The sequence below is a fragment of the Notechis scutatus genome, chromosome 4 (genome assembly GCF_049901735.1).
Source record: "Notechis scutatus isolate UNSWTSFEM ecotype Mainland chromosome 4, rNotScu1.2, whole genome shotgun sequence".
Taxonomy (NCBI): domain Eukaryota; kingdom Metazoa; phylum Chordata; class Lepidosauria; order Squamata; family Elapidae; genus Notechis; species Notechis scutatus.
The window spans coordinates 121,711,673-121,727,073 of NC_142012.1; the positions used below are offsets into that span (position 1 = coordinate 121,711,673).

Below are 15,401 nucleotides of genomic sequence, written 5' to 3' on the forward strand. Positions count from 1 at the left end.
TCTTGCAATGCCTGATTCAGGATATTCCAGGAATAAGAAACTTTTGGTGGACCCCATACCCTTCTCCTATGCAGTCATATTGGCTAAATGGGACTGGGGGAGAAAAAGGAGAGGATGGAAAATAAATACGTATTTTAATATAACAACCTCAAATTGGAAAAGACTATTGTACAGATCAGTACTCCAGAAGCAATAGTTGCAGATAAGCAACAGGATCCTTTCATCTTGATTTCTATGAATCACAGAGATATGATTCAATTTTGGGTTGGTAGATTTAGGAAATCACATCAGCAAGTTAACCAAGTCTGCCTAATGAATGAAGCACTTCATGGGAATCAAGCATCCAATATGTTTTATAAAAGCAGATGACCGAGTTCAAGTTGTCACCCTGCATAATTACTGCAGCAAAATATGTCATGTACAGCTGCTGAAGATTACATGGCCTTTGTGGAGTGTCTTCTGGGCAGAAAGGGATAACTCATAGAGTATGAGAGCAAGAATCCACTTGGAGCATATTTGGGTGAGGCAGGGAACGCATGGCTCATTATACAGAGTTAGATTACAGAGCTCATAACATAGAGTTGTGCATCTCTGGGAAAACTCTTTGTTCTTTACAGGCAGAAGGAATTGACTTTACAAACATTCAATATATTAACCATACTAGAGTACTGTAGTAGTACAATCTGATTTAAAAAAAAAAACAGAGAAAAACACATCTTCATACTGAATTCATATATAGCTTTCAGAAAAAAGATTAGATGCTTCTTTTAAAATTCTTACCGAAATCCAATTAAATCTATTCAACTTGACAGTAGAAAGATTATATGCTGTCCTTCCAAAGGGTTCAGCAACCAGAAATAGGGTCTTCTAACAGATAAATGGGACAAATAGTGGTTTAAGGGGCTTTTTGGCCAATATACAAAAAATTAAACATTGGCCCCTTGATACTTTGTGATCATTTAAAAAAAATGATTTTCAATAAAACGATTAACTATGGGGTGTAAAAATAGTAGAAAAACAGAAAACCCCATTAACATACAGGTTACCCCTCATCTTGCAACAGGGCAAGAGATGTCATGCGGGTCAGGGAGATTGCATGGGGTGCAGTGCAGTTTGGGGAAATGTGCATGGGTGAATGACTGGTCAGAGCAAGTGCAGAGGGGCTGGGTGAGGGTGCACCAACTTGTGACTTGTGACCATCCCTGCCAGTTTCCTCCCTGACTTTCTGGTTGTGAATGGTGATCAAGTGATGCAAGCACTTAGCAATTGGTGGTAAGTATAAACAGCTTGCCAAGCACCCAGGCTGCAATCACATGACCCGTGGGATGCTGGTACAGCCTGGAACCCCAAGTACTGCTCATAACCATTATTCGTTCAGCACCATCATCACATTGAACAGTTGCTGAACAAATGGATATAGGTCCAAGACTGCCTTTATTCAGAAAACAATAGCATAGATGCCAAAAGTTAACCTGAGAAATAAATGGAAAATCTCTAAACTTTTAATAAAAGAAGTATTGCTAGAACTGATAATGCAGAAAATTGGGGCTTTCCCTATTCATACAGCAAAAGACCAGAGTATTAACATACTCTATTTCTGATCATATCACTTGTCATGATCAGCTCCCAGTTAAAATACATTTAAATTACCATAAAGAATATACTGGTCATTTTGAACAATGGATCCTGCATTTACAGCTATGAGTGAAAGAACAGTTTTGCTTTTAGACAGCATCCTAATCTAACACAGGAATTTATTAGAAACAAATGATGTTAACAGACACAATAACAATCAAAGTGCTGACGTATCTGCACAAAATTCCATGATTTTTTCCTATGCGTTTTTGAATGAAAAATATCATGAGGAAACCAACGGGGAAGCAGCGAATCTACCAATGTCAGTTTGCCTGTTTGGTCAGGAAACACATATCTTTGCTACTGTCACTGAATAAACACTCCATTATTAATATCTGAACAAAGCTTTGGTTCTTAATAATGATGTATTTCAAAACAAAAGGATATATTAGTATAAATGGCTTAGAAGAAGATATTACTTTTTAAATGGCCAAGAAACATGGAAAACTGCATTCTTTTTTACTAATCCTTATAATGTTTTTCCTCCTGAAGATATGGTAAATCCCATGATTTAATTGATCATAAGGTTAGTTTCCTAAATAGGCAAAGTTATTGTTTTTTTCATCATATTGTTTTTATTCAAAAACCTTTGACAAGTATTCTTTTGCCTTGTGCTTATTTCAACAAAGATACATTAAAATATTACTTTGCCTCTTTTGTTTAGGAAGGCCTTCAAAATCAAAAACAAGGCCCAAGCTCTATAACCAACCTAAATACTTCAGTGAATACAAAGGTAGAATTGGCAACACTATTAGAAGATACAATGTAACACAACTACAATAACACAAAATAACTACTCTATACATTTCCTGTTATGTGATATGATATCAATTACCAGCAATTTGTTTGTTTTCTATGTATGATATATATTTTTGCGCTTATGAAAAAGATAATTCAAATATAAGATTGGAAATGATAAGTCAGAAAACAATGGAGGACATTTCAACCTGCCATTACAATCTGAAAGAAAGAATGTTGAATAAAAAGAATAAAATAATTTTTAAACTAATTTTAAAAGGAGAGTCCAATATATGCTACATGTGTTAAAAGTTGACATGCAAATTCAGTTTTGCAATACAGTAAATGCAGCAGTAAAGTGAACCATTACAGGTAGTCCTTATTTAGCAACTACAGTTGGGACTAGCAACACAGTCATTAAATGATGTGGTCACTAAGTAGAAAATCACTTGATTACAATCGTGCTATGAGTTTACTTCAGCTTTCCTTGCCCCACCCTATTCCTTTACCCTTTGGAATGTTCACCCTGGTGCTGGGATAACCAACAAGAAGGGAATTAATGTTTGCATTTACATTCATTTGAGAGGAGGGGATTAAAAGAGAGTAAGCAGGCATACGATGGAGAATACACATTGAAAAGAAAGAAAAGAAACACTAATGCCTATGTTTGCTTAATATGCTTTTGTCTCCAAGCCCCAGGCTGATTAGGAGGACAACAAAAGTGAAAGTGATTAAAATCTTGTCAGTCGCAGGCAGCAGCTAGCTAACTAACATGTTAATAGTTAACTTGAGAAAAGCAGTTTAGAAAGAGATTGCTTGTTTAATCTCTCCACTCTATTTGGGGGGGAGGGGGGGAGGAGAGAAAGGAAACAAATGTTAGGCACAGGACATCAGGTACTAACTGACTTCATGATGAACACATGACTGAAAGAGAAAGACATATTTTATATTTATATCCCACCTTTATTATTTTTTTACAAAGAAGTCAAGGTAGTGAACATATCCAACATAACTTTCTCCTCCTATTTTGCCTATAACAATAATCCTCTGATGTGGGTTGGGCTGAGAGTGAGTGACTGGCCTAAAGTCATCCAACTGGCTTTCATGGCTAAGGTGGGATTAAACTGATGGTCCCTGTGAAGGTCATACATTAGCACCTTGGTCATGAAGTTATTTTTCAGCATTGTCATAAGTTTGAACTGTTGCTACATAACTGTTATGAACAATCAATAAGTTAGGTCTACTGTAATTGTTTGTCATACTGGAAAAATAATGAATAAGGGACAAAGGATAGTGAATAGTGAACCCTGGGCAGTAATAAGCCAGAGGGAAATATGTTGAAATGTGTAACAATTATTGTTTATTTGTATATAGAGATAAAGATGTAACTGAATTATCTTAATAGGTGATTTCTTCTCAAGCACATATTAATATAACTGTATATGAATGTTCTTTTTATGCATCTTAAAAGTTTTACATAATTTTTTTACTGATAACAATTTCATTTGTTTCATTCATATATACATATATCCCCAAAAGCAGACTTTAGTACATAAATATCAATGCTAAAACTGCTAGTTTTCGAAAGTGCCACAACTTCTGCTGTTTTCTATGCAATACATTTCAATCTAGATGTTTCAGAAAACTTCATTGTCTTAGAACATACAGGGAGGGCTGAATATATTTATTTCATGCAATGGGCTTTAAGAACCTGAGCTATCCATTGGTGAAGAATGTAAACCTACTATTTCTTAACTGCAAGTTTCCTTTCCTCACAAGTGATCCTACTTTCCGGGAACCATAAAAACCTGCTGGGTGAAGTAGAGATTATTCTCCTATGCACAACTACTCTTAATCATTAAGTTAGTTAGGCAAAAAAAAAAAAAAAAAGCCAAGATGCTTACTTAGTGAACAAGAAAAATAAAAATGTAAAACTGTTTCTTTTTAAAATTAAAAATATAGGCTGTTTAGAAAGACATTCTAGAATCAAGCTGCCACCTTCTTTTTTTTAAAGCTTCTTATGGCACCTAGAAGAAAATAGGATACTTTGCTTGACATGCAGGAAATATATAAAGTCACAAATTCTGGGAAAGCCATTAACTGTGAAATGTTTACTTCCAGATCTCCTTACTGGAACAGGCCTAGTGCACAATATGTTAAATCATTTCTAAACCTGTTTAAGCAAATAGTAGAGTATATAATGGAACTAGTAATGGCAAGAATGGAATGTGTTTGTTACCATTTTTCCATTTACATAAATGGATAAAATTACTTAAGAGAGATTTGAAGAAGTGACACAAAATCCAACCACATTCTGCAAATCATTATGAAGGACTAGTATTACCAGCAGAATAATAAAATTACAGGGCTGGAAGGTGACATTTAGGCCATCAAAAGTCCAACCCTGCTCAGTGCAGAAATCCAAATTAAAGAACCATCAGACAGATGGTTTTCTAGTGTCTGCTTGAACATAATTGAATAAAGAGAACCTTACCGCCCTTTGGATAACTGACATCACTAACAAATTGTTTTTACTATTAGGAAGGGTTTTTTAAAATGAAAATTTGTCTTTCTATAAGCCGAATCTAGAATTCTAGATTCTACATTTTGAATGAAAGTGTATAGATCTTGACTTTCTATATGAATCTCTCCTCAACTGTCTTTTCTCAAAACTAACTATACTATACTCATCTCTTAAAGCCTATATTTCTAATCCTCTAATTATTTTTGCTGCCCTTTTCTGAACTTGTTCCAATTTCTCTGAAATGTTCTTAAACTTTGATACATAGAATGGACACAGTACTCAAAGTGGAAATACTATCTACCTCTAATTCAGAATTAGGCTGTTTTGCAGTCATGTCACAACTGCTGGCCTATACTCAATTTGCAATTAATTAGTGTGTGTGTGTGTGTGTGTGTGTGTGTGTGTGTGTGTGTGTATAAAAAGAGACAGACATCCCAATCTCTGGAAGTAAAATTTTATATCATTCACTAAGCCCTGTTAGTCTCTGCTAACATTGTCAGAATGTAAAACAACCTTTAAGGAGATACTGTATATACTCGAGTATAAGCCTAGTTTTTTCAGCCCATTTTTTGTGCTGAAAAAATCCCCTCGGCTTATACTCGAGTCAGATTCCCTCTGAAAAAAAAAATGGTGTGGAGTCGCGGCCTCCGGCGGCAGCGACTCCCAACAGCCCAGCCGGGAAGGGAAAGGCAAAAGCGCTTTGCCTTTCCCTTCCCGAGGCGGCGGGACTGGGGCCGCGCCGGCGGTAGTGACTCCTGACTCAGGGGCCTCCGAGGGAGGGGAAGAGAGTGACTCCTGCCTCCCGCTGTCATCATCATCTTCTTCTTTTGGGTTAGTGAATCAATTAAACCTTTCATGATAGTGAGATCGTTTCCCAAATTAATTATTTTTATTTTTGAAATTTACCAGTAGCTGCTGCATTTCCCACCTCGGCTTATACTCGAGTCAATAAGTTTTCCCAGTTTTTTTGTGTAAAATTAGGTGCCTCGGCTTATATTCGGGTCGACTTATACTCGAGTATATACGGTATATGCCTTTATATAACATGGGGGCAATATGCTGACTCTGTAAACCACTTAGAGAGGGCTGTAAAGCACTATAAAGCAGTGTATAAGTCTAAGTGCTATTGCTATTAACCAGACCTGAAAATTACTCAGAAATAGAGTCTATAGAGCACATGTTTGGTTTGTGGACATCAGTGGAACCTCGGGTCACAACCGTAATCTGTTCCAGGACTACGGTCACAACCCGATTTGGTCGTGACCGGAAGCACAACTGAGTGCGCATGCGTGGAAAAAAAATTGTGTGGACTGCGCATGCGCGGAAGGGGAAATCAGTAGAGAAAGGGAATCTGTTTATTCGCTGGGTAGAAAAATCGGGTGGATTTTTTGGTCGGAACCCGATTTGGTCGCAAACAGAAGCGTTTGCCACCTGAGATTCCACTGTATATTGATCTGAAAGACACCATTATTTCCCTTTTATTGATTTTTCAATGAGCAATTTAAACCATGTATATGTAAATTTTCTTTTATACAATAATGTGACTCTGGCTGCAGCCAATTTTTTTCCGTGCCATAATTAGACATAGGAAGAAACTATTTGCTGAACAACTTGTTTTTCATATGTCAAAATGTATGCTATTTTCTTTGTTATTCTGTTTGCTCTTGGCTCCTTTGATGACGATAAACTTACATTTATTACTGCTTTGATATATTGCCATATATACCAAAGTTCTATCTAAATTAAAGACCAGCATTGTCAGGAGGTATGTAAAACCTATTAAGATAACTTTTCAAGAAAAGAGCACCCAGAGCCAACCATTTCAGACTATCTTTTAGCTATTATGAAAAATCTCTAGTGCTATATGTATTTGTACATCCTAAGTGGCAATTCCTTGTGCTAATACAGGTAAAGCTACAGAAAACATAACCAGAACATGGACCTACTGTTGAATCTCTACCATAAATGTGCACTTGAAAAATGTGTATAGAAAACAAACCAAAGACACTCTAGTCAAAAATACAAACAGGCCATTATCTGTGGGCAACATTAAAATATGAAATATTTATAGAAGATTTGACTGTGACATCCAGAGGAGCGAAGAATAAGGGCTTCAAGTAAAAAAGTAAAATTAATTTTGGAAACTGTTTTAAATCAGAAATAGCTGCACAAAAAGGTTTTTAAATTTTCTTTTAAAATTAGATAGGAATTATATATTTAAACTCTAGGCTTTTGGAAAAGAAAAAGCTTAGGAATATATGGATCTTGTGAGCCACATATACCATAATTCAATTACTTCAAATAATTCCTCATAAGACTGTTTGCTGTTACTTTATCCTGTGTTTTAATTCTACTTCCTGTCTTGATTGGGAAATGCAAGAAGTCACAACAGAAAGAATTTACAAAACATGAAGCAACATATTCAGTGCACAGGATTCCTGAGAGTTAATCAAATATAAAACAAAAGATAGAAAGTAGTAGTAGTAGTGTGTTTTGTGGAACCGTAACTAGTTTTCTAGAAAACTTTAAAAATTCTGCCACTGTTTCTTCTAAGTGAAGAAGGAAGAATTAAAAATAGGTCTCTTCATTCTATCCTGAAGATGTTTTGCAACGCTACTTGTTTTGACATTCTTTTTGAGTTTTTAATAGGTTCAAATATTGTAGCCTTGCCTTTTCAATTGCTGCATACTGTTTGAAAACAACAGTGATTACAAAGGCAACTGCATTGCGGTAGTGGGGGAAAGAATTAGAGGATGCAGTTTGTAAAATGTTCTGGGATTTGGGAAGATAAAATTGCTGTTTACATAGAGAAGAGTATTAAAAACTGCCATTTCTTTTTTACTTATAATTCCGCTTTCTAAATACTTTTAAAAAATGGTAAAGAATGCAAAGGCATTCTTTGCCTAAAAATAATACAGCAAAACCAAAAAATGATTATTAAAAACTTAAAGCATCTGAAACAAAATGGGAGAAATTGGTTCTTATTCAGAAATACAAAATATAAAAATAAAATACCTGTAACCAGGGTCCATGTGCTGCATATGGATGCTCCTCTGTAGCAAAGGCCCCTTCAACTCCTGTAGATACAAAAGTGATTGCTGTATCTCCTGTAATACTTTTGTATGTAAAGTGCCGACCATGTAATAATCTGCCTCTGAAACAATAAGCAAAAAAATGACTTTCAAATCAATACGGTCTTCCCCATGTGGCACTCTGTCACAATATATATTCCTCAATACATATAATATTTTAGGCCCATAATTTTAAAGTTCAAGATAAAAAAATGAAATAGAGACGAGGGACAGAAACAACTATAATTTGACTACAGTAATTAAGGCTCTAGTGGATTGGGTAAAAAAAGAAAATTCATCTAAGTTCCAATATACACAAACTGCAAACTCAATGACTTGTATCACAGAAACTTTCACAGTACAATGACTGATGAAACGAAAGAGATGCAGTTAAATGAAAGGAATTCTATATCTCACCTACATTTCTCTCTTCCAGACACATTCCATCTAAATGTAATATATGCTTTTTCATAAACCAAAACAAATGTATTTGAATAGCAAATTTAGATAATATATGTGTGCTGGAAGATTTCCTAAGGTTACCAGAAAAATTCGCTATTTTGGAATTCAAGTAAAAATATATAATAATCTAATTATACAACAAAATACAATATTGCATTGTGGTAAGATTACACAGCATAATATAATATGCTAGAATTAATCAGTTCAGATATTTGAGACTTGACATGTAAGAGTTAACCAAAACCTTGAAATGCAGAGTCCTAAGATTACGATGGCAATTAGGACCAGACTGCTGTAGCTAAGCAATGTTGTATAAAGTATGATGCAGTTACCGTCAGTTACCAATGACAATCCAGACAGTCCCGTTTGGTTTGCTTTCTTAACCCCAAAATACAAACTAAGAAAATATACCCACATAGGCCACACACAAGTTGGAGGAAAGTAGGATTGAGGTGCAAGTGCAGGAAGTAGGGTGTGGGTTGCACAAAACAAACACTTTATACAGGGGTGTCAAACTCGCGTCGTCACAGCGTTGTCACGTGACGTATTGGGATTTCCCCCCCTTCACTAAACTGGGTGCGGCCGAGGCCAGCACGTGACACATCCGGCCTGTGAGTTTGACACCCCTGCTTTAAACAGACATTTCAAGGTCCTCCCCTGTTGTTTGAATATGTATGCTTTCAGGGAAAATATCTGCATGGAATTATTATTGTAGTAAAGCAATAAGTCTCTTGGAGGTTCATGCCAAATCTTTGAGATGCAGCACTTTCACATTTTGAACAAGGGCACATTGCTCATTTCATGGAGTGCCCTCTGAATAGCACTCCTCAACCCCTAGGCATATATATATTACATGGTTAAATACTTTGTAATATTCAGTTTAGCTTTTTAAATCTAGTTGAAGAGACCTCAGTAATGTAGAGACAACAGAATGGTCCTTACAGTCCCTTGTATGAAAACTCACATTCTACTCACCTTAAACAAAGTGGAATTAATGCTCCTGATTCCTGGTTGAATTTTAGGTGCACACTCTCAAGTTGTCTTGTGCGAATCAATTCATGAGGAATGATTGCTGCTGAGCTGTCACTTTCTAAACTGTCCTTACGACTCCTAAATCAAAGAATGTATAAGATTTTTATCCCACCTTTTAAATATATTTTAGGTCAACTCAAGGTGGAGTACACCTAATATTCCTGCCCCCCATTTTCACCACCACCACCATCCTATGAGATACATTGGGGGGAGAGAGAGAGTGATTTGACCAAAGCCACTCACCCTTCATGTCTAAGGGAGGCCTAGAATTCACAGTCTCCTGCTTTCTAGTCCAGAGCCTTAACCACTATACTAAACTGGCATTGTAAATCCTTAAGCAGAGAATTACTGAAGCAATACTTAGGTTTTAAAACTTAACATATTTTACAAAATATGTGATATATGTGGCCTCTATATCAGATCTATGTGTAACAAATCCAATTTCATCCATGACCTGATTGTGAGTGTGATTGCAGACATGGGACGCATCTCTAAATCCCTGTTGTAGAGTCCCCTTTGCTGAAGTTTCGCCAACTTGTTTTATTGTTTTTATATAATAATTTTATTATTAATTATTATCTGTAACTTCAGTTCTGCCATGGGTGGATTGGATCCTTGCACTACCTGGATGGGGAAAGCAGCAAAAGAATATTGAGAGCTGGGTCTGGGGTATACTTAATACTTCACAGGAAAGTTGCACTTTTGATAACTCTGAAACTTGCGCTAGTAATTTTTTAAAAAAAACATCAGTCTAATCCGTTCTAACCAATGGAAGTAACAATTCATTTAAGTCATATTTAGTTGGGATTTCTATATATTATTAGTAAAAAGGAGTCTGGACTTGAATTTTCTTAATGGTTAATGTTATCCTATATAGAACAGAATAACAGAGTTGGAAGAGACCTTGGAGGTCTTCTAGTCCAACCCCCCTGCTTAGGCAGAAAACCCTATACCATTTCAGACAAGTGGTTATCCAATCTTTTCTTCAAAACTTCCAGTGTTAAAGCAATTACAACTTCTGGAGGCAAGTTGTTCCACTGATTAATTGTTCTAACTGTCAGGAAATTTCTCTTTAGTTCTAAGTTGCTTCTCTCCTTGGTTAGTTTCCACCCATTGCTTCTTATCCTGCCCTCGGGTGCTTTAGAGTATAGCTTGACTCCCTCTTCTTTGTGGCAGCCCCTGAGATATTGGAACACTGCTATCATGTCATCCCTAATCCTTCTTTCTATCAAACTAGACATGCCTGATTCCAGCAACCATTCTTTATATGTTTTAGCCTCCAGTCCCCTAATCATCTAAATATGATTACGTGGTTATGGTTTTTTGATCATGGTAAATTATCTTGCTCAGAACTGGTCTGTACCAGACCAACAAATTCCACATTCAGAATAAATGTTGCCTAGAAATAAGGTTATGAACAAAAGCTGGTATGTCTGAATCTACAGAATATCTTTAGCACTGAGAGTATACCAAGTACGATATAAAAATGTGTTTGTAATTTCAGGAGTCAGTATTGAATCATTATGTTTTGTCACATATTTCATCAAGATATATTGCTATACTTATACCTTAATAATCTGAATTTTTTCCGAACGAACTATTGGCTTAAGTGGGGATGTTTGTATTAGCAAATAAAGTAATTCTAACTTTTGAAATAAATGAATCTATTATTAAACCTTTCTTTCCAATTCAGTGTTTTGCTCTGAATGTTATTCTGCCTAATTTCTTCACTTGACCACATTCTATTGAATTTTACCTCTTGACTAAATAATGGTCCTGGGACAAGCTTCCCTAAAATCCATCTTTCATTAAAATCTGTTAGATCCTGCAGCTGAAGATTTCTGTTTATAGGGGTTTTTCCATTTTCCATTTTCTTTGTAACTGAAATGAAGGCCTTCTCTTTGCCTTGCCAGCTCTTAAGAATGAAGGGTATTGGCAGGGCCACCCACATATAAGATTTTCAATAACCTACACTAAGCTGAATAAAGAATCAAGTATTCATTCTTTTAGCTTGAATGAAAACCATGCATGGTCCTGGGGAAGAAGACAACCTAGATGAGGGGGTGATGGAATTTCTAACACGTTAGGGAAAATCAGGGGGAGTCAAAGAAGTTATTACTGCAGCTTTTTTTCCTCTGCAAATGCAGCTTTGAAAGCAGGAGCTTAATACAGGTTTTGTATCTGGTGTTTTCAGTTTTATTTCTACTTATTTCTGTTATTTTCATTTTTATGGTCATCATCTCTTATCTTCATTTGCTCTTACACACATAAAGTACTCTTAACCAGATCTATTTAACACAAAAATTTTCAGGTTGTCATTAACTAATGTATTTTAAAAACTGCCACATAAAATTCTCCACTCAACCAACACAAATAATTCATGGATTCTCAGCTTATATCCAGGAAGAAATGAATAAAACCTGACAAGAGCCATGACTTCTATATTAGGAAAGAGAAGGTGCATTTAAATGAGAGCAATATGCTGGAAATGTCCCAGCATGAGACTGCATATCTAACATTTTATGGAACTGCAAGGGAATCTGAGATTAAACCTTATTCTGAGTGATTGAAGGATTGTGGGAGGTGTAAGTGTGGGCAGTTGTCAGATTAATTCTTTAGATGATTAAATTCTTTTGTAGTCAATGTTTGAAGTCTCTTCATTTTAAATGAGTGTAATGCAGCAGTTACCAAGGTGACTTTTGCTGACTTTCAACTATTTCTTCCTTCATTTTCTGTTCTTACTAACAGCCTGAATTGGTTTCTACATCTTGTGAATTAAGATGAACCAACAGCACTGTTAGCCGTATTGCTGTTAGCTGCTGCTGTATTAAACTTCATATCTGGATTTGGGTACCAGAAGCAAAGCTAATAATTTGCTGGAAAACCACATCTCTATTGTTGCTAAGAAAGCAACAGAGTCATAGTCACATAAACAAATTTTCAACCATCTTTGATCCTCCTGCAATATTAGAGACAGATGATATAAACCATGTCATTTGAAGGCAATCAATATAAATTCTCCAGGGGAAAAAAACCCAACTGCCTGCTACTCGGTTTAAATATCCTATACTTTTTCTGAAATTCTAAGAATCTGAGAGACCAGTTTCAATAATTGCTTATAGTCCAATTAAAGGAGAAACTAAGATTTGCTATGACAGGCATTGATTAACAGATTAAAGCTTACTAATGAAATAAACTAGGGGAGTTATCCTTAAATGCTGACTATTTTTATGAGATCTATTGTCTGGGGTATTTGATTCAGAGATAGAGAGAAGTGGACTTGTGCACAAATACAATGTTCCACTGCCTACCTGTTACTTAAATTAAAAGTTCTAAAAAGTAAATTAAAGTTACTTAACACAACAGTCTGCAGCCCTAACCCTAACCCAACCCTATTTTAACAGATAATTTTTGTTTACTTTTATAACAGAGGACCAATAATTAAAGTTAGAGATATGAAGTTACAGAACATATAAAATGCTAATTATAAGTTATACTACAACATACTCTCCATTCTAAAATAACTTTTTACTATATAAGGTTCCAGCCAGCTCTTCTTCCAAGGAGAACAATCTATGCCTATTAGCCCAGCCATCATATTCTATACACCACTGGTTCACTTTACTTTATGTAACTTCTGAGAGCACATAGTCCCTACTGAGCTGATATGGCAGGGAAAGGCGTGAGGACAGAAAAGACTGTTTAGATATTTTCTAGTTATATCAACCTGGAATTTCTTCTAAAGGTGCCAATGCTTCTTCTTCTTCTTCTTCTTTTTTTTTGTAAAGTTTGGCTGTAATCCTTGGACATTCATAATCAGCATTATAAAAAGTAATGTGCAGAATCTAATGTAATGCTAATAAGTCAAACAGCCAACTCAGGATACAGACAAAAAAACCTCTATTTGTTAACAGCGCATATTTCCGAATTTACTTGAAAACAACTATCCTTTGTTTACTTGTGAACAATAATATGTTATTATTCATATTCTATAGAGGGCAAAGAAACATTTGAAACTAAGAAATATAAAAAAATAAAACTTAACTTCTGTTTTTTTCTTTATACACACACACACACAGAGAGAAACATGTATACCTAATGTACACAAAAGACCAAGTAACTTGACCCAAATGCAGTTACTTCTTATGTATCCCATATTGCTAGTAATGTGTAAATTAATTACATATATGATCTACCTCAGCTATTGATATTAATAAATATGCTCCTATCTGGTATATATGCTTTTTATTTTGCTAGACTGATGTTTAATAACTTGAAAATTCTCAAATTCACACTATACAGTAACTTGGTCAACACATTTATTTTAGAATGTGAGATAGCTTAGCCTTTCATTCAATTTCTCTTTCTTAACTTCTGATCTTTAGATTCTGAGCTTTTAGGCAGGGTTTGACCCTCATATTGATGTTCTGATGACTGTACGGAGGCTAGCCAATATTCACATAACTATGGTATAAAGACAAGCATTCTCTCTTATAAAGATATGCTTCAAATACCTGAAATATTATAGCACAGAAAAGACAGTAGACTTATTGTCCCAGAAATCTGGATCAGAACCAGTATAGTAAAATCTATAAGTAAGCAGGCTCAGGCTAAATGCAAGGAGGAACATCTTGAATTTACAAGTTGCCAGCCAGAAGAACAAGCTGCAACATGAAGTAATGAGTTCCCTTTCATTGGTGAACTTGAAAAAGAGGCTGGATCATTGGTTAGAGATATTTTATTTGTTTAATTATTTAAAAATGTATTGTCTGCCCATCTTACCACATAAAATGTCTGTCTGTCTGTCTGTACGTAAATATGTACATACATACATATGTACATAAGTTAAAACCATAGTCTAAGGTTCTACACTGAGCAGAGATTAAATAATTTCTAAGGTCATTTCTGCTTTATGCTACTTTAATTTAATGATGTTTACCAGTGGAATAAATATCAAACAGAGATTAGCATTCCCAAACCTGTATTTTTGCAAAAACTGAAATGTTCTTTATTTAGCCAGGTTTTCCACTGACTCTTTTCAACTGCCCTAATTATAAATGATTTGTTATTTGCTTTCCTTTGATTATTTAAGCCATTTTTACTATTTTGTTTCATATTTTTATATACCATATATCAAATTCTACTTTGGTAGTTTCTAAATTTAAGTATCTAAGTTAAAAGCAAATATAAAATGTTGCAAATACACAGTTAAATAAAATATATTTGAAGTATAGTACCAATATTATATTAACATTAAATTATAATATATTATAAAATTGTATTATAAATATTATATTATATACAAAAATAGCCTTTCCTCCCATTGTTATCCTAAGAAAAATGAGAAAAACTTATTCTTTCCCACTTCAAGATTCATCTATAAGACTTACGGTGCTCTGTCAGTGTTCAATCCATTCTGCCTCTGAGTACTAATTGGTGGCAAAATTGGCTTGCTGTTAATCTCTAATCCCCTTCGTAGAGTTTCTCGAATTTGTTCTGTGTCTGAAAATTCAGAAATTAAAAAAAGAGTTAAATCTAGATGAGGTGATCTTTCAACCAGTAGATTGGAATATTAAAACAAAGACTATGCTTTCTTTTTCATCTGTATATAAAAAAACATAGTTTCTTGAAGCAAACTGGTAACTATATTTGTTTCTATTTAATATAAACAACACTCACAAAGCTTAAGCTTTGAATAACATTTCAAATTATGATTTTTGGAAAATATTAGTCACAATGCACTGAATGAAGCATTATAGAATATAATAGCACTGTTGGTCCTCTGGCTTCACCCCTGAGAAAATGTTATATAAAGTTAACACAAAGTCACAGGCATTAAATTTATTTACACACACACACACACACACACACACACACACACACACACAGTATTTCCTCACAATCCTGTGAGGTGGATTGGGGCAAGAGACACTGACTAT

The 15,401-nt window shown here is 35.0% G+C and overlaps 1 protein-coding gene across 4 annotated transcripts in view; it reads right to left on the reverse strand.

Annotated features, from left to right (window-relative positions):
• The window catches only part of SUFU (SUFU negative regulator of hedgehog signaling), a 77,666-nt gene that overhangs the window by 33,717 nt on the left and 28,548 nt on the right, over positions 1 to 15,401 (reverse strand). For all 4 annotated transcript variants that reach the window (XM_087964630.1, XM_087964631.1, XM_026666984.2 and 1 more), the window contains exons 8-10: positions 14,853 to 14,964; positions 9,406 to 9,540; positions 7,913 to 8,051 (exon numbers count right to left, since the gene is read on the reverse strand). In XM_087964630.1, the coding sequence (XP_087820756.1) occupies positions 7,913 to 8,051; positions 9,406 to 9,540; positions 14,853 to 14,964 (386 nt within the window). The remainder of the gene's footprint in view (positions 1 to 7,912; positions 8,052 to 9,405; positions 9,541 to 14,852; positions 14,965 to 15,401) is intronic.